The following is a 19,950-nucleotide window of genomic DNA, read 5'->3' on the forward strand; positions in this document are numbered from 1 at the left end:
GGAGGAAACATTTTAAAGTTTTATAAAACTAATGACTTCTTGATAGGCCTAAAGCTTTAATAATTGGGAGCTGGTTTCTAGTCTTCAATTTCATTAAAGCATACCTGGGAAATGGCCCATCTGAGCAAGTTAAGCCAAAAACTACTTGAGGCTCACAATACCCTTAATTTAGAACTTGATGTCTTGAAAGGGAATAGGACTTTACAGGTAGATACAGTTGTCATTGCAAAAACAAGAAAACCAAGACCCAGATAATTTAGGAGACGCCATCCTTCGTTCATAAAATTAAATTAAAAAGTTTTGATAAATGAATCAATAATTATAGAACTGTCTTAAAGTCCCAAAGCCAGTGTTTCTGAGGGGAAAAAAATACCTCCAGATCTATTAAATTTCAGAACACAGCCCTTTCTTCTGCACTCAGCTGACTAATTCAGGACTAAGTGATTCTTCTTTTTGTAATTTATTTCTTCAGCAAATAATTATTGAGCACCTATTTTAATCCAGGCAATATACAACTCTATAGATTCAAAAAATGAATAATGAATAGTTTTGGTCCTAAAAGAGCTTCCATAGAGAAACAGGATTAGGATACCACTGCATTAGAATACCATGTTTTAGAGCAAAGAAAGAAGTAAACCCCAGGAAAGCATAAAACTTTAGTCATATCTTGTCATACTTCTGTTCTAATCCTTTATTGCCATCCTTCTGCTTTCAGAGTCAGAAACAAAGTCTTTGATAGTCTGCCAGGTCTATCATTTGCCTCTCTACCTGATTTCTGAACTCATTCCTTCTTGACCCTATTTTGCATGCTAGCCTTACTCACCTCCTTTTTTATCTATTGCCAGTCCAAACATGCTCTTCCTTCAACTACTTGACACATGTTCTTCCCTGAACTTGACCAAAGATACCCCATTTGGCACAGTTCGTCATATTTTTTTCAGATCTTTTCTTCAAAATCACCCTTTGACTTTCCTGATCACCTCATAATAATATCAAGTCATTCTATTAAATGCCCATATATTTATTTTCTCATAGTGCCCAGGAAACTGAAGCACAGAAAATTCACACAATTAGCCCAAAGTTATAGTGCTTATACACGATTCAGACACAATTTGAATGCAGCTTCAGACCTAAGATCTGAATCATTTTATTTCACTGCCTCAACAATAGAATCCAAAGAAGTGGAAGAAATATGCAGATCAGTTTAAAGGGATCCTCTCCAGAGGTTTTCCTCTTTGGCTTCAGGCTAGAAGATGATGACAGATGCATGCATGATGGAGTAAGGAAGGGATAGTCAGTGGCAGAAACAGGAGAGTAGCCTTGCCAAAGCTATCGTCAGCGGTTACCAGAAGTGTCTCCAAAGAATTAAACAAACAAACCCCTAACTGTAGGAAGAGTTACCTTTTTAAACCAGGCAACTGTGAATTTCAGTAAAATTAGGCCACAATAGTGTCTATAGCAAAAGAAAGGGGAAGAGACAAGAGGACCAAATCAGCAGCAGTTCCTGCCCTTTCTCTCTATAGGATTTGCACACTTAGTGTGTATGGTTGAAATGCAATTATAATGATTTAGTAACCACAAGCAATGCTACATCTATATGCTTTTTTCATGTTTAACTATGTACCTATTCTTATATATCTTTTCCATCTTGGTCTGTCATTAAAATCAAGTTTTTTAACAAACTGAAATTAGATGTTGACTTTCCAATTACTATGGCAAAATTCAAGAATAAAGAAAGGACTACAGTTGTACCTCATAAATCAGTTATAATAACTTTTAAATAAACAAATATTTTAAGAGACCAATAAAAATATAACATTTTAAAAAGTATTTTCATATACTGTATTATGTTTATATTTTATGTGTTTTTATAATTTTATTAGTAAGATAAATCATGCTTATAATTTATAAATAATACTATATTTTGAAAGTATATGAACAAAATGTTTTATTAATAACAATCAAAATTAAGGAAGTTTTGGAGAATGTTGGCAAAAGTTTAACTCAATAAGAACATGGATATCCATTGCAATTAAATTCTAATGTTGATTTGTATATTTGTATGTAACTGACAGATCGAATCCCTGTAGATATGTGTGTGTATATATATGTACATACATATATATATACACAAAAGGGTGTTAAACACTTACTTTTATTAAATATTGATAATTTTCCTGTAGATATTACAAATATAGAGTGGATAATAGCTTTCTTAGAAAATGCTAATTTCCAATTTGTAATTTATACAAAAAAAATCCAATCATTTTGTTGGGTAGTATTTATACTTAATAAATTAGCAACTTTTCAGGAAAACCCCTAAATACAATGAATAATAATATAATCTTTTTGTATGTGATATGCAGAATCTTTATTTTTCAGCTCTTTAGTAACAAGATCTAAATGTATTTGAAAAATCTTTAAAAAAATTTTTTCAAGACAGTTGCCATTGCCAGGAAAATTGATGTCAAACATAAATCTATTAAACAAGTAGATATTTTAGATGAAATGGTTCTGATTTTATAACATTATGAAGTTCATGTCACTTTTATTTTTCCTTCACATTGATATTCTGGATCCTTAAAAAGATAAATTGTTCACATTACACTTCACCTTTTGATTTACTTACAGAGTGCAGCTGAATAGGAATTAGCTTTGAAAGAGGTTGTCCATGAGCAAAATGTCAACAGGACTGTTATGCTGCCTAAACAGAGTAATGTATAATATGAAGTAAGACTGAATTGACGGAATCTGTCTCAATAAAGTGCACTTCTTTCTCTAGTGAAAATATAGAAAAAAGATAGATAACTGCATTTTGACAATTAATCTATTCATATTGCAGGATAAATATATGAAATGAGGAAGCATATGAGCTATTTGTATCAGGATAAATAGACAAAACATATATATGAGGTCTGTCCAGAAGGTATCTAGACATGTAATATAAAAGTATACACATTTATTAAAGAAGATATAAAATACAAGAAACTTTGTGTATAGGACAATGACGCCTCAGTCCCTTTTAAAATAGGCACCTTGGGACCTCACATAGTTCTCCCAATCACTATCAGCTGCCCCATTGTATTTTCCTGAATCTCATCGATGGTCAGAAATCTCTCCCTTTTCAAATGTGATTTCAGTTTGCGGAAAAGGCAGAAGTGTCAGGGCACCAAATGTGGGCTGTAGGGGGGCTGAGTCACCTGGGTGATTTGATGTTTTGCCAAAAACTCTGCATGAGATGTGCAGAGTGTTGAAGCTACTAATCACCAGTTGCTCATAGCTGCATCCTTCTGAACTATCTGAATAGTTTCTGCAGAGTAATGTTCAAGCTTAATGCAAAATTTGATGCAGATTCATTTCTCTACTCACTCAGTCACTTTGAATGCCACAGACACACAGTACACATGCTCATTCAATGGAGCCTACTGCCCCCACTGACTAGGATAGTGAAGTTGTTATTTTTCATGCATGTTCATTCTAGTCCACTCTCCTTTTCTGCCAGGTTACATCGATGTCGCACAAACCATTTTCCTTACATTAACGATAGTTGGACTTTTTCCCGACAGATCTCATATACACTCACTCCGTTGAGTCTACACCAATAACATTCTCACACACACAAAAATACTGTACTTTAGAGGGTTCTATTCACAAAAGGTGACTCTCTCAACATGAAAAAGGATAAAAATTGCTGTCCACAAATTTTAAATCATTATGTAAAAGGTATCCTGATGCTACTATGAAGCTATATTAAAAATCCCTCTACCAGTCTGGCTGGTGTGGCTCAGTGGATTGAGCGTGGGCCTGCAAACCAAAGGGTTGCAGTTCAATTCCCAGTCAGGGCACATGCCTGGGTTGCAGGCCAGGTCCCCAGCAAGGCATGCATAAGAGTCAACCACACTTTGATGTTTCTCTCCTTATCTTTCTCCTTCCCTTCCCTTCTCTCTAAAAATAAATAAATAAAATCTTTAAAGAAAAAAGAACCCCTCTACTTTTTCTTCTCCTTGTACAGCTATGTGTTCTTGAGTTTATTATATGATGGACATGCTGATTTTCCACCAGGTAAAGAACATTTTCTTGATTTCTTTTTTCAAGTTTAAGACTCTGTTTGGAGGTAATTTCTCACTGTGTGAGGCTGGATGGGATGAGCTCTCATTACTGTGTAGTGTTTAGATACCAGCATATTAGACACATGGCAGAGGACGTCAGTAGTTAGACAACTGAGAACGCAGCAAAACAGCTACATCTACTGCATGTAGAAGCTACCAGCTCCAGGAATTTTTCCATGTTACAACTGGCCTGGATTTATATAGTGTATCCTCATTAGTCAAAAGAAGATGAGTATCTTGATTCCTATATGAAATCTTTCTGATATTAAATTTTGAAAGAATACTCAAACCAATCATTACAGACCAATTTAATCCTTAGGCCTCCAGATAAGTCATTCTTGGCTTACTTTTCCAATCATGTAGAAGGAGAGATGACTCCATTCTGGACTGATGATTCTACTGGACAACTTACTTTCTAAATGAGTACATTATTGGACTATTAGTAGAAAACTAAAAGGTATGAGATATGTGAGAACATTTTCCACAACAGTTTTGTGAAGCAGGATATTCCGGTTATATTTCTTTTGGTAGTAAGTTAGCTCACTACTCTATAAAGTAGTCAATTATAATATACAATTAAAAGACAATGAAATTATTTGAAAGCATAAAAAAATAATTAGCTAAGTAAAGATTATTGCCAGTAGAGGCATGACATTAAGTTGGAAATCGATGTGCTTTGTTATAAACTTATTTATAATGGATTGACTTTTTCTGATGCAATGAGGCTTTATTCTCAGCTATCCACTCCAACACTCCTATTGTAGCAAAATGAGTTTCTGGTAACAGAGAGAAAGTTTCTTTCCTAGTGTCTGAAAATTTCAGGCTTTCAAGGAGTTTTGAGATTCTGTCTCCCTTTAAAAACAACAAAATAATAAATATATTTGTTTTAATTCATGGGATCCATAACTTTTTAAAGATAAAAAATGAATATATATTGGGTCGTCCCTTGATATTATACTTATTAATGTTCTGGCATTGTCTTTTGCATATATGTGAGAAGAATTTTCTTTTATTTTATGAATATGCAGGACAGGTTTTATATAAATTGGCAATTGATCTGATGTAATCAGAGGTCATCACTGAGAACAAAAGCAGATAGCCACTAATACAATCTTTGTCAAGAAAGTGCCAGGAGCCTGTGAAAAGGTCTTAACTATAAAAGTGGTATGACTTTACTTGGGGCCAGATTTTCTTCATTAATTGCATGAATAATAAGAAGTAACAGATTATTACTGGGTTCTAACTAATGAAGCCTATCAGTAAGCACCTTGGGCACGGTCCTATTCGTTTGATTAAATTGACAGCCTGGGGGGGGGTGGGGAGAAATGCCCTCTTTATTCATTCTTGTCCTCATGATTCTCTGCTCCCATCTATAATCTAAGCAGGTCTAGAAGAATTCACTTGGAACAATTTTATCTTCTGTTCTCTAAAGTAAGCCAAATTCCTTATCTAAGTGAGGAATAAAAAATAAACATTTTTAAAAGATAAAAACATCACAGTAGGCATATATTGATACATAAATTTCTCTAAAATTATATGTGATTGTATTAGGGTTGTTAGATAAACTACTAGACACCAATTTGAAGTTCAGGTAGTGATTTTGTTTTAGTGTAGGTATTTCCCATGCAATACTCAGACATCTGTATTCTTAATTGCTGCATCTGTCAAACTTGGACTGAATTTATATTCTAGACCAAGTGCAGAACAAGTATTTTCTAAAGTATAGTTTGAGAGAACTAGGTAACAGCTAACTGTGGAAATCTGCCCTAAGTCACTGAGCACATTCCTGCTCTGCTCAACTGTCCAGCAGTCTGTTCTCAGTTTTTCCCGTTTATCACATTTCCCAGAACCGAGCCATGTTCTGGGGCACAGCTTTCCCTACCCATCTCTACTTTTACTAAAGCTAAGTTTTAGTTTTTATTTATTATTATTGTATGACTCCATCTATATCAGATAGTTTTTTTAATATGCTAATTATTTTCCAAGATTCAGGCAAATAAAAAGACTTGCCAATCTAAATTCCTACCCACTCTGAAATTAAGGCATATCTTAATATCCTTAATGATATGAAAGCTTTGATAAAACTTATGATAAAAAACTTATGATAAAAAAGCTTTATTAAAACACAATATAAAGAAACAAGAGAAAGTCTTTATAAATCAATTCTAGGTTCATTATTCAAGATAATCTTGTTCCATTTCTTCTGCTTCCTCTAACATTTAAAAAAAATTCTCCTTATCATATATCCAAGAAAATTTTCATACATTGCATATGCCACATAAAATTTTCTACATTCTATTAATTTACTGTATGCCCATATTCATCACTCACAGAAAGTCGAATGGTGATGCAGTACCAAATAAATCCACTATATTCAAGCATTTTTTAAGATTTTTTTGTTGTTATTCTATTATAGTTGTACTAATTTTTTCCACCTTTGTCCTCTTCTACCCAGCCAACCCCCCACAGTCAATTCCCACACTCTTGTCCCCATCCATGGCTTCATACATGCTCTTTAGTCCTTTCTAAGCTCTACCTTAAACTATAGAGAGATACCTTAACATGTGTATTGTAACAGCAGTCCTCTGTAAATATTTGTTTATTTACTAATATTTCATGGTGACCCCTGCTATGTGCAGATATCTATACAGAAATAATAATGACATAAATTATAGTTTAGTTTTGTATTTTGAATTGTATGAGTTAGGGTCTTTATTCATTCAGTTCTTTTTCCTCAGAGACAATAATAGGAACCAAATTATACTTGGACACTAGGAAATAAATTGAAAATGTTTTTGCACATTATATTACTTTGGAAATTTATAGTATCTCCCTTAAATTTTGTTTTAGGTTTAGTTAATTTTTTTTGATTTTAAAAGTGTGTTTATTTGCAATGCCGAATATACTAAAAAATAGACCAAAATTTTAGTGTAACTGCAGATACATTTATTTCAATTAGTCACACAAAACATCAAAGAAGAACTGGGTGGACAAACTCAGATCCATGGATTATCCTTTTTGGATTGGCAGATTTTAAGAAAAGGTCTGTCTGATCTTTACGTTAAAAACAAACATCCTGATAGTTTAAGTACAGGTATTAGTGTGACTTCGGAGAAGTGACCAGTAGTTCATATTCTTACAAAAAGGTTTCAAAGCTTTGCAATTTTTTTATGTCTGGTTATCAGTATATTTTAACACAGTTTCGAATAATGCAAAAGAAGCTATGGGGGTCTTGTTTTTCTCTTATGACCTTTCTTTTGTATTAAATTGAGTTTTTCTTCAAAATTGAAAATTTTGAGTAAATTTTAAGTTATTAAATGTAGTTATAGCTGGGTTAAAATATAATATCTCAAGGCCTTTTTTCTATTTAAACAATTATTCATTGTTGTATATATGTATGTATATAAATCTTCATACATATATACATATATATGTATATGTATATATATACTCCTCATATATATGTAGTGTATATATATATATACACATGCACACAGTACATTTAATAAAAAATCTTAAATGCCAAATTTTGAGAAATGTTATTCTTTAAATTTAAAATGTAAATTATTCAATATGGGTACTTATCTTCACTAAACAGTTTTGGCATTTAAGCTTTAATTTGTATAAATAGATTTTTATAACTGTCACCTCAGAAAATTTCTGGATTGAAGTCATTCACTTGATATCCTCCTAGTCATCTGAAGGATGGAAATTGGACTTCTAAAACCTGTAGCAGGGCAATAAATATCTGCTCTGAGAGTTGTGGGACAGCAATTACCAATCTGCAATGTAAATATGAATATTTCCTCATAGACTCTTCTTACCTCTTGTTATCACAACCAACTCTCATCTTTTTCTTAGTGCCTATTATTGCTGGAGTCCACCAATTTCACGAGGGTGTTTTAAACCTCATAACCTGGCTAGTTCTGATCCTGCCCATCTCTTACAGACCAAATGCAAATGTCATACCAAGGTCTAAATTGCACTGAACCACAGTTACAGGGAGAGAAATCAAATCTCTATTCTAGTCCCACAATCAGCATTAGGCAGTTGGATAAATTGATCCAAGGTTTAAAGTAGTTTGAAGCCCCAACTTTTACTATAGCTCATTCCAATTACTATAGTCATTCACTTCTCATTGAATTACTCGGCCAGGATGAATATCCTACCAAAGAGGAAAGCTGCTGAGTTTATAAGATTGCAAATTATTTTCCATACTGTATATCTAGTTCAGAAGTACATTATGCTCTAGTAACATGCTCATAAGCCTAAGGACTAACGTTTCTGAATTCCATTGCCTCTCTTAGATCCAGTGCAAATGTACTTAGATGCTCTAAGTTTCTCTTATTGCATTTCTCCTAAGGAAATAACTGCATGTTTCCTAACCAACATTCCCTTTGCAACTCTGGCTCCTTGCTAAGCTTTAGCAAGACCCATTGAAGGGTAATTCTCAGCCTATGCCAGGCTGTTTACAGTATTAAGGTTCCAGTTTATCTTGTATATAATTAGTACCTAAAACTCCACCCAAATCTTAGAGAAAATTTTCAGCTGGCTAGCAAGAGGTTGGCATGATACTCTTAAGTTCCAAGTACTCTAACAAGCATTACATCATAATTTAGTAAAATTTGCATATTCTGGAAAAAATCCCTAAGGCCCTATTTTGTTCAATAGCCTTTCAAATCATTCCTCAGCAATGTCCCTTATGGGGTCAGCCTGTTCCTTCTGAACCAATGTCATCTAAAATAGGCATATATCCTTGATGATTAGGACTGCTGGAAGTGCTCATCAAAACTAGCTGAGGATAGCACTTTTTGCTTAAAAAAGTTCTCACTTGAAAAAGAAATGTTTAGCATCCTACCAATCTTCATTCTAAATTTACTTTTATAATTCTAGCTATAAATTCTCCTTAGCTCCAGCTATTCTGCACATGAGAGGCCAATGCTTAAATTTTATTCACCTGTTGATCATTCCCTGAATCAACCTATCTTCCTGTCACCGCTCAGCTGCCTGTCAGTGTAAGTTTCCAGTACAGATGAGCGTTGGCTGAGCACTCAGGGCTTTGTACTTGAGGTACAAACTTACACTGTGCCCGTGGCTTTCTCCAGGCAGCCTCCAGTAAATGTGGGTAGCCTAGAATTTATGCATTATGTTTCTGCTTGTGAATCTGCTGTGGAGTATTTTAAAAATACGGGACTCAGCCCTCATGTTCTATTTACTAAATCAGAATTCCCAGGAGTAAGCTTAAAGTAAACGTGTATTTTTAGAAATGATACAGGTGGTTGTGATTTATTACAGACTCTGAAATACTGAGTTACTCTTGAGATTCTTGTCCTCCTCAGTTTCTTGAATTCTATGGGTAACTGAACTCAAGCTCTGATATTTTCAGAGATGCAGTAAGATCTAGGACCAAAAAAGAATCTTGAGAGAGGCATGTGATCTGCAGACCTGTCTTAAGGCACAAACATATGTATATGTATAAATATATGTACATATATATATGCACTTATTACTGGTGTGTATGGACACCATGTATTACTGGTGACCATAGGAAATCTGCTTCATTTCTATGAGCCTTATGTTATTCTTTATAAAATACATTGTCTTTGATGTACCAGTGACCAATAAAAGAATCCTGGAAGACACACAACACCACAGAAAAAAGTAAGATCCACATTTTCTGACAATTAGCTCTGGACTGTATATATTTAAAAAAATACAGGATCAGAAATATCATTCCAGTCTTATATTTATATATGTGTATTTATTTATGTTCATATACTCATTCACATCTCCATGCCAATCACATTGTTCTCTTTTGAGCTTTTGCTTCAGATTTTTTTAACTATGAAGGGTATATTTTTTGTCTATCTTTTAAACACAGCAGTTAGGTGGAGTTTTTCCTGCTCTGAGAGGGCAGAGAAGGCCAATTTAAATCAGATGAGATTTGGGTGGAGTTAACTAGATTAAAGGCTTGATCCCTGAAAGATAAAGATTAGGCCAAAGTATTTTGCTTCGTGTCTGTCAGACCCAGAGCCTTTCACCAGACCTGGAGCAAACACAGTTTTAAAGGGTGGCCCCAAAGCCCCAGTAGCCTGGGGTCATGTAAAACAAAAGTTATCACCACCTGTCAATCTCTAGGATCTTGGTTTAAGTACAGACTCCATGGGTTTCTTACTCATGAGAAAGTCTAAAAATAGTTAAAGAGACATACATAAAAACTTGACTATTCATTCATCCATTCATTCTTTCATCTTTTATTTTCCCTTCTCTTTCTTGCTCTGTCTCTCCACATTTGAATCATCAAGAACATCATCATCATCATATCATCAGCAGCATCATCACCATTATCAAACACAGTATATGTTTGTTAATCATATATGGCAGGCACTAGGTTAAGCATTTTACATGCAGTATGTCATTTAATCTTCGTAACAATTCTGCAAAGTGGCTGCTATTAATTTAGGCAGCATTATTAAAATGAACTGATTGAGTCTTAGAAATATTAAGTGACTTATACAAGATTAAATGACTTAACACTAGTAAAGGCAAAAGCCATCTTTCTAAAAAGCCCACCCCTTTTGAATGTGCAGCCTTTTTGTCTTAAAGGGCATGGGCATGCAACAAAATTTCACCCTACCATGTTCAAGGTGATGCCACAGGCCACTCTGTATTATTCCAAAACGAAGTTGTCCCTCAACTTATAAATAAGCAATTTATCTGCTGTCTCTAATTTGTGTATGTATATATACACACACACAAATTCATACACACACACACAGTAACTGACGTGGATTCCAGAACTTGATTTTTAGGAAGCTCTTAATTTCTGTTTAGATCAGGGCAGTTGGCAGAAGACTATAGAAAATAGACACATTCTCTTTCCTTATATGTATACACATATGTGCACGCACACTTGCACTTATGCTTGTTTCCACAAGTGTATATATATGTATGTATACACACACATATATATATATCCATTTCCTAATTTAAAATTTCCTAAAATTTTCACTGTTGATGAACTCCTCACAGGCAAATGGGAAATTGGGATGACGGAGAGATCAAAGGGATGATGTAATGGCATGCTTAAAGATTGGAGATGGGAGATTACTCTCCTTGACCACTGTTCTTATCAGTTAAAAAATTGTTGAAGAAAACCCGTTTTTCTGAAGGAAGATGTGCTTTTTCTCTTATTATCTTCTTAAAACAATATATGAAACACAATATAGCCATTTTTTTTAGAAAAGCCTTATATAGACTTAATGAAAAAATGCATCTATTTAAATGTCAGAAAGAAAGCTTTTTGGAAAAATATAAAATTACTGTGGACTGAACTACTCAATAAATTCTCAGAAATAAATTGGGAAGCCTAGAGTTGAGTTCTAGTTCTAGTTATAGAAGTATACACATAATAATGTAAAAGTACAATGTTTGTATTGAAACAAATTAAAGCTAAACTTGTCTCATAAACTTGTATCTTTGAAAATAAACCCATTTGTTGATGTATGTTGGCTACTGACAATGGAAATGATACTCAATAAATTCTAAATAATTTTTAAGCTGGATGATTTCTGGGAACTGTCCATTTTTATTAGCGAGTCTCAAAATAAAATTCCTTTCACTGATCTGTTATGTTCTCACACAATATTTATGAAATTCAATACTGCTCCATAGATTTCTTAAACTTTAAAATTTAGCCATCTGTAACTCTCACTTCTCTATAATGAATCTTATAATAGGAAAGAAGGGAAAATATGTCTGAGCTTCAAGAATAAATTTCACAAGTTCCAAAGTACTAATTTCTTTACTCAGGTGGATCAACCAATCTTTCTCAAGTTCTGTCTACTTTTACTTTGCATATAAATTTTTAAATTTTGATTATTTGTATCAAGGCTGACCTATTCTAAAAATGATTAGTGGGGAAAAAGCTGGGTGCTTCAGAAAGACATATTAACTGTCACCAAATAGACAATTGAGGATAATATATTTAAAGGATTAAATAGGTCATCAGGTGATGAACTAAAATTCTATATTAGCCATGGATTATACAAGGAAAATAAGTTTATAATCTGTATTGTAGAAAGGATAGAAAACTAACACCCATTATAATGAACCACTTACATAAATGTAATGTTAATTTACTTCCAATAAATTCTGAAAGTAAGGATCTATGTAATGAAAAGTAGAGATCTGGGTAATAAAAAAAATAAGTAGATTTTATTCTACAAAGACAAAAGTAGTCTGTTTAGAATGGACAGGACCAAAGGACTTCATTTTGTCTTACCTAATTCTTGCAGGGTCTCTGTTATCTGGGTTTGGTTATTAGCTCATACATCACAATTAAGATTAAATTTATGTCTATATATTCAATACTGAAAAAGTTGCAATTAATCACTTTAATCAGAAGACTTCATTGAACCTTTGGGATATCATTATAATCAATCAATAATTGATTATTTTAATACTATCAAAATGATATGAACCATTATACCCAGCCTCTATGAAAAACTATAATTTCATGCAAAGATTTTCTGATTAGCAAATGTCAATATATAAAGAGAATGATACTTCACTAAGTTATTACAAGTGAGGAGAAAACAATATATTATTATCTCCCTCACAAAAGCATTGGAATGGGAAAGTTAGATTCATTTCCTTTGTGTTAAAAACAAAAGCACTGAAACAGATGGAAGAATCCAAAAGAGAACAGTACTTTTAAATAGAAGATGCAATGAAACATGCTGCTAAAAGCTCAAGGGATAAGTTGTTCAGTTTTTCAGATCATCTTTTATTTCTCTTTTAAGGTGATAAATTGCAAGTAATCAGTACACGTGAAATATAAACCCCTGTGCTCCAACCCCAATATCACAGAAGTTTAGAGCTAGAAAGTGCCATCTATTGCAGATACCTAGTTCAGCGAGTCTCAAACAGAAGTACACATCAAAATCACAAGGAATTATAAATCACCCAGGTGTCCGAATCCATCTACTGAATCAGAATTTTAAGCATGTGTATTTTTAAAGGCAAACTCTTAGTTAAGGACAATTAAGTACAACTTTTTCATTTTATTGTAGAAACGGATCACCCAACTTAAAAAAAACCTTGCTTATGTATATGTTGGTACTAAAATAAAATGGAAAGCTATCCTTGAATTAAAGAATAGTGCCACATAGTATTAATTTGAATGAATATGGTAATGATCCTTCATTTTGTTTTGAATACGTTTAGTGACTTGTGGTAAGTCACAGAACAGATCCATGTCGAAGCCAGACAATCTCCAATGATCTCTCTACTGTTTTAAGAGGATAAAACTTACAAGACCTTTAACTTAACAAAGTTGAAAAGGGAATAAGAAAAAAATTCTTTTTTTGAGGTTCACTATTCCAGATGATATTACGGAATCTATAGGACCTATGACTTAAAAACAATTTCAGTATGTATAGAACACAGCCATAGTAAAAGTTATATGTAAAAGCTAAGACATTTGAGGCTTGACAAGTTTTGTCATATTCCTGTGTAACAGAGATTATGGAGAATAAAATCTGTTACCATCTTCTTTTGCTACCAAAATGAAATTTTATTTTTTCCATTAAGGAGTACTTAGACAGTTCTCTGTGTTTTGAGAGTTCTGAAGCTCCCAAACTCTGAGCCAAGTCAGATTCCATGTATTAGTATCCATCAGAGGAGATTAAGTACATTTTCATTAAGAGAGAGGGCGTGAAATGAAAGAAGTCTTTTGTTTTGGGACAAAGAACAGTGGGGACTGAATCCACACTGATGATGAGTTTGTAATCCTAGAGAGAGAGCAGAATCTGAGGTTTTAGTGGTTCCAACTGGGTATGCAGAACGGACAACTGGGGCCTCCTCACTGATTAGCTAAGCACCATGAAGTCGAGGGGTGGAGATGGTCCTGGGAGCCAGATTTGGTATGAAAAGGATTGGAGTCATTTGGCAGATTAATCTGTCTTTGAGAGGAGCATGGGGATGACACAGCAAGCATTTCAGTAGCAGCCAAGATGAAGTACGAGCAGGGGTTATCCTCTCATTATCCAGCTTCTACTCTGTAACCCACAGGGAGGGAATGGGCACCTCTCAAATGACTGACATGGATTTTACAACCATGTGGTGGTGAAAGCAGAGGCAGTTCTATTTTTTACTGGAAAGCATATCAATTCAGTTTGGTTATTGCATCTGAGAGTTAGGGAGAAAATTTATATCCGTAGTATACCAGTACATATAATATGTATACATTTTAACATAGTTGTGTATGAAAAAAATAAACTGTTCTTTCCACATGTTAGTTCTACTGCACTATTTTAGTGTCTCCTGCTGTTATCAAAATTAAGCATTCATTATTCATATAAGAAACAGAGGAAAATGAAAGTAAAATGAGAGAGAAAATACCAGAACAATTTGATCATACATATTTAAATAACCACAAAGAGATAGTTATTTGCAAATATGCTTAAGAAGTTATGTAAAGGAATAAATGTTATCCTATCCATTCTTAACATTTGTATCTTATTTTGTGCTAAGCATCAGAAATTTTCTGTTTCTCTCATTATCTTCTTAGGTTTACTGAACTCTAAAGAAAGGAAAAGAAGAAAACTAGCTCATTGTTACAAATACTTCTCATTCCCATTTCAAAGTCTTTTGATTTTTTGCTTTTTACTTAAACTCACATCATGATGTCACACGTAATCATGAGGAAATGCTGCAAAGGTGAAGATGTTAGTTTAAAGTTGCACCATAGCAAGTTCAAAGAAGAAGCAAGCCTCATGTCTGCGACATGGCCTAGATTGGGCTGAGTAGTACGACCCATACAAAAAGCAGGCTGCTGACTCTTATAGCCAAATGTGAGTGTCTTATTGATTGAGAAAAATAATTTTTCCATTTATCACAAGATTTTTTCAGAAACATCACACTCCATACCTTTCTTTTCTCTTCCACTTCAAAGCCTTAAGCATCTCATGGTTAGTGTTTTACCAATGCGTTGGTGAAAGAAAGCAAATAATGAAACTCAAATTTGGCCTTGCTTTACTTTGTAATTCTCACTTATTGTTTTGCAATGATTTTTGTTTCAATTTATTGTTATAGAGTGTATTACTTGCCAACTATGTACTATTTATTCCTATACAAAAATGCAATATTTATCATAACATCGATTCACTAGTAAACTTAGCAGGCTTAGTACTCAAATCCTACATATTCCAAAGGAAGGATATTCTGAGCCTCAGAATATCCTGACTGATGTCAGCGTGCTTGATCCCTGACACCCTGGGCTATGCTAAATGGTTTATGTTAATGATGGGATTTACATTGAAAGCCTGTTTTTTAAACATGGGCTTTGGACTGTGCTGTATCAGTTTAAACACTGCAGGAGCTGAAGCCCCATTTCCTAAAATCCATGCCCTGTGAATGACCTGAGTAAAAACCCTGGACACCAGAGTGTAAGTGAGCTTCCTGATTGTCAACACTTCAGTCGCGTTGTCCCACATCGTGTCTGAGAGATTTAAGTGCTGTGCACACATCTCCATGAGGAGGAGACACCTGGAGCCATCATGTGGCTCCTCCACCACTGGCCCTGTGCCTTTCTTTCTGCTACTTTCAACCCATCACAACAGTGCGGTGATGGCGGGGCAGGGGGAGGGAGTGGAAGTGAAAGTGGGTGTAAGGGGAGTAAATGGTAATGGAAAAAAATCAATAAAAATAAACTATTAAAAATAAAAATAAATAACGTTTTACTGCAATAAACCCTAACCATGAATATTCTGGTTCCTGGTCAATCACACAAACTGAGGGGAATGTTGGGGCCCCAGACACAATACCTGAAGGCTATTGAATGCTTTGAACATTCTCTAACTTTTAAACAATTTGTTGTTTCTGTAATGTCTTCTCTTGGAAGTATATCACCAATTCAATGATATTTTGTCTTGTAATTGATATATGAATTGTGGTTAGGAGTTAAGTAATTTCAATCATCTTTTATTTTATAATATACTCAAGTCAATTAATAAAATATGATAATCTAGTTGGTGAACATTATTTGGAGAATTCATTTGCTTTTCAGCCCTGCTGCTTTCAGCTTTGTTGCTTTATTCTTTCCCCTCCGCTTCATGGAGGTATAGTTGACAAAGTGCACAAAGTGATTATTGCACATATATACACATCGTGAAAAAATTTCAACTAAATAATGACTATTTAATAAGGTTAATTAATACACAGATCACCTCACATAATGACCTTTTAGTGTGTGTCATGAGAATGCTTAAGATCCACTCTCTTAGACAGTTTCACATATACAGTACAGTATTATTAAGTATAGTTTCTATGCTGTCCATTAGATCCCCAGAATTTACTCATCACATGGCTGAAGACTTGTACCCTTTGATCTGCATGCTTATTTTCCCCAAGCCCCAGCTGCTGGTAACTACTGTTCTATACTCTGATTCTATGAGTTCCACCTTATATTAATTCTTATTTTGTAATCCCTGTTATATAATTTTTGAAAGTATGAGGCAAGATTTTAAATTAATATTAGTCTAAAATTAGTCTGAATAACTTCCTACCGGCAATTTATAAAATGGATAAATGAGAGAATTCCATACTTGGAAGCTTTATTGTTTGAAGTTGCAGCCCATAACTTTTCAAATGATTGGCATAGTGTTACTCAGAGAAGTTGTGATGAGGTCAGGGTTAGAAGCTGAATCTTATAATTTTGGGTACAAAGCTCTTTCTGTTATAATAAACTCCTATTATTGCTGAAGTTATAGCTGAAATCATAGACTAAAATAAAGTTTAATCACATTATGGAAATTAGATGGTTTACCTGCAAGTAAAAAGGACTTTAATTCAAGCCATATTTAAAAATTGGCCATAAGTAATCTCATATAATTAGATCCAAAGTTTGGGCAGGCATCTGGGGCAGGGGACTGGCAGGGGGGGAGGTTCAATCAGTTCAACAACTGATCAAGGGCCAGGTTTCTTCTGTCCCTCAGCTCTGCCACCTTCAGAGCCACTGATTATTAAGCAGCACTTCACTCCCAACCTTAAGCTCTGAAAATAGCAACAGCAATTACATGTATAAATTCCAGATAGTAGAAGGTTACTATCTTTTACTTACATGGTACTTGCTTTTCCTGGAAATAACTCCAATCTCATCTCAGAAACCAGCATAAGGTCTCATATCCATTCCTACAGAAATCCCCCAAAGTGGATGGGATTAACATGACTCACTTACACAAAGCATCTGGTACAAATTAAGATGAAGCATCAGGGCCACTACACATATCGAAAGGGTGATTGGATAACTGATGGGCCATCTCTGTTTCTATACACAGCTATCCAAACATTAGTTATAATTCTTCCTTTAGGTGTCTGCCTTCCTTGTGAGAAAGACACAATTTGCCACAAATGATACTTTCATTGTAAAAACAAACACTGACAGTACACGGATGGTCAAAATAGGTACATGAAAAGAAATCTGTTTTGCAAAGCACTTTTTTCTAACTTCAACTAGTGTAGTCCTTTTGTGAAAATGGGCCCTGTTGCTAAAGAATAAACCATAAACCTATACTAGCATCGCAGCATTAACCTGTGTTGTCTGTCATTTATTTTCTGAAGCCAGTCAGTGAACCCACCTTGGGTAGATGTTTTTTATGTCAGGCTTTCTGAAAAATGAGGAGCCCAAGGGGATCCTATTGATTTGCCAACTGTGTCAGTCCATTTAAGGCAGAGTGGCACACAGTTATGACAAAGGCAGTGACAAATGGATATGCACTGAAGACACAGCACCAACACAGAGGAATGAAGAAAACGATGAAAGCATCCAGCATGAGATGGAAATCAAAATAAAATTCAAGAATGCATATTCTGTGTGTGCACATAATACCTTGTTAGGTAAACGTAGGTGCTTATGTGAAAACAGCACTTTTCAGAATAATTTCTGAAATTTTACAGAAATTCAATATTGCCAAGAGTTGTGAAATCAGAGTGAACAATTCATTTTATTTACATCAACCTATATGTAATGGTGAATAGAACATTTTTTATGACTAAGTAAAAAAAATATTGCTTGACCTCCCATTTTCTAATCTCAATCAATATTCGTATATATTTATACATATTAAAAAACCACCTAGACCACAGTTAACTATATTTGTAGTGGTTAATTTACGCTAGCGCACATTAAGATATATTAATAATATCCATGGATACTAACAGGATGCGGATCTTTGCAGGGAGAATTGTGCTCGCAGGCACTCCGAATGCAGCCATCAGTGTCCCGCTCCCATCTCAGGTGCGCCGAGCCCAGATGGCAGAAGCAGGAGCAACCAGCAACCACTGAAAACAACAGAAGGGAGAAAACGCTTAACATTTCCTTAATCGTGATATAATTAATACTAATTACTCTGAAGAATGTCATGCTCATCTAAGTGCATTTCACTTTTTAATAACAAATTGTGAATTCTTATATGTAAGATGCTATTACACAGTTCTCCACAATATTTTCTAAATAAGTTCTATTTAACTTAAAAACTTCAGTTATTTGTTTATTCATTTATTGTGTGTCAACTATTTGTATTTATTTTTTAAATCATTTTATTGTTAATTTATTGCAGTTTTCCTAATTTTTCCCCCTTGCCCTCCTCCGCCCATCCCACTCCCGGCTCCCACAGTTAATCCCCACACTGCTGCAAGGTCGTGGGTCACTCACACATGTTCTTTGACTATTCCCTTCTCCTTTTTTCCCCTAAAATTCTTCTCCCCCCTTGCCTCTGGTCACTTTCAGTATAAGAATATTCACAAGGAACATTTGGTAACAATTTGCAAAGTATCAATAAAAACATCCAGTTTTCTTTCTCTTTCTCTTTTCTTTTTCTGTCAGTAAACAATACATATGATCAATGGATTACTATTGTATCAATTAACTTTTTCCCAGATGGTTGTAGGTTTAATAAACAACAAGTTAACTGGTTGTTAGAGCTCCTTGTGTGACAAAGTACATTAAAGTGCATAGAGATCTGAAAGTTGATTTTGAACCATTTAAGCCTTTGTTCAAAAGAGCTTTCACATTTTATCATAATCTTTTAAAAGTAATGATCAGAATATGTCCTCTATTTTATCATTAATGGAATGGAAAAAGAAGAGGCTCTGAAGCCTCTCAAGGAAATGGTGACAGCATGGATTGCCCTTAGAACAGGCAGAGATTTATAGCTGTTCCTAGTTAGTCCCTGGGTTCTACTTGTCCCTGAGATTTACCGTCTAATCCACACTGCCACCCTGGCTCTGTGCAAGTACCAGCTATTACTCTCGTTAAAAGCTTAGATCCTTGGAGGAAAGAGTGTTTTCAGTGTAATGTGAGGTACTTAGCTGCCTTCTAGATTTCTGCAGCCATGCTTCTTATAGCACAGTAACTGGGGCCTCTAAGGAGAACGAGCCAGCCCACGGCCCTCAGAAAGAGACAAGGGAGACAACAGTTGGCAGCTCTTTAGACAGGATTTTATTTGTGCTTTACCTTTCTCGTTTAGCATCCATGTTTTTAACATCTCAAATGATTAATTCATATGCAGATATAGTTGTACATAAATTAATGATAAAATTTTCAGTTGGTGCATCTTTATGTTCTCTATGGAATTATGTATGTCAAAAAATTAAAACCAAATGTTATACAATGTGTGATAAAGATATGATGGAATCACATCAATCATAATGATATTTTTTAAAAGGTTTATGACTACAATTCAAGTTTGGATATTGATGCAAATTGGCAAGTAACAAACCACAAGAGTCAAATTAACTTTCAATGTAGATACAGACATTCTCTATATAGGTAAATGAT

General features: G+C 34.4%; 1 protein-coding gene across 1 annotated transcript in view; it reads right to left on the reverse strand.

The window, feature by feature from the left end:
* Positions 1-19,950, reverse strand: part of EYS (eyes shut homolog) — a 1,562,674-nt gene that overhangs the window by 997,729 nt on the left and 544,995 nt on the right. The window contains 1 exon segment of the mRNA XM_071219700.1: positions 18,331-18,452. Within this exon segment, the coding sequence (XP_071075801.1) occupies positions 18,331-18,452 (122 nt within the window).

This window comes from Desmodus rotundus, chromosome 11 (assembly GCF_022682495.2).
Source record: "Desmodus rotundus isolate HL8 chromosome 11, HLdesRot8A.1, whole genome shotgun sequence".
Taxonomy (NCBI): domain Eukaryota; kingdom Metazoa; phylum Chordata; class Mammalia; order Chiroptera; family Phyllostomidae; genus Desmodus; species Desmodus rotundus.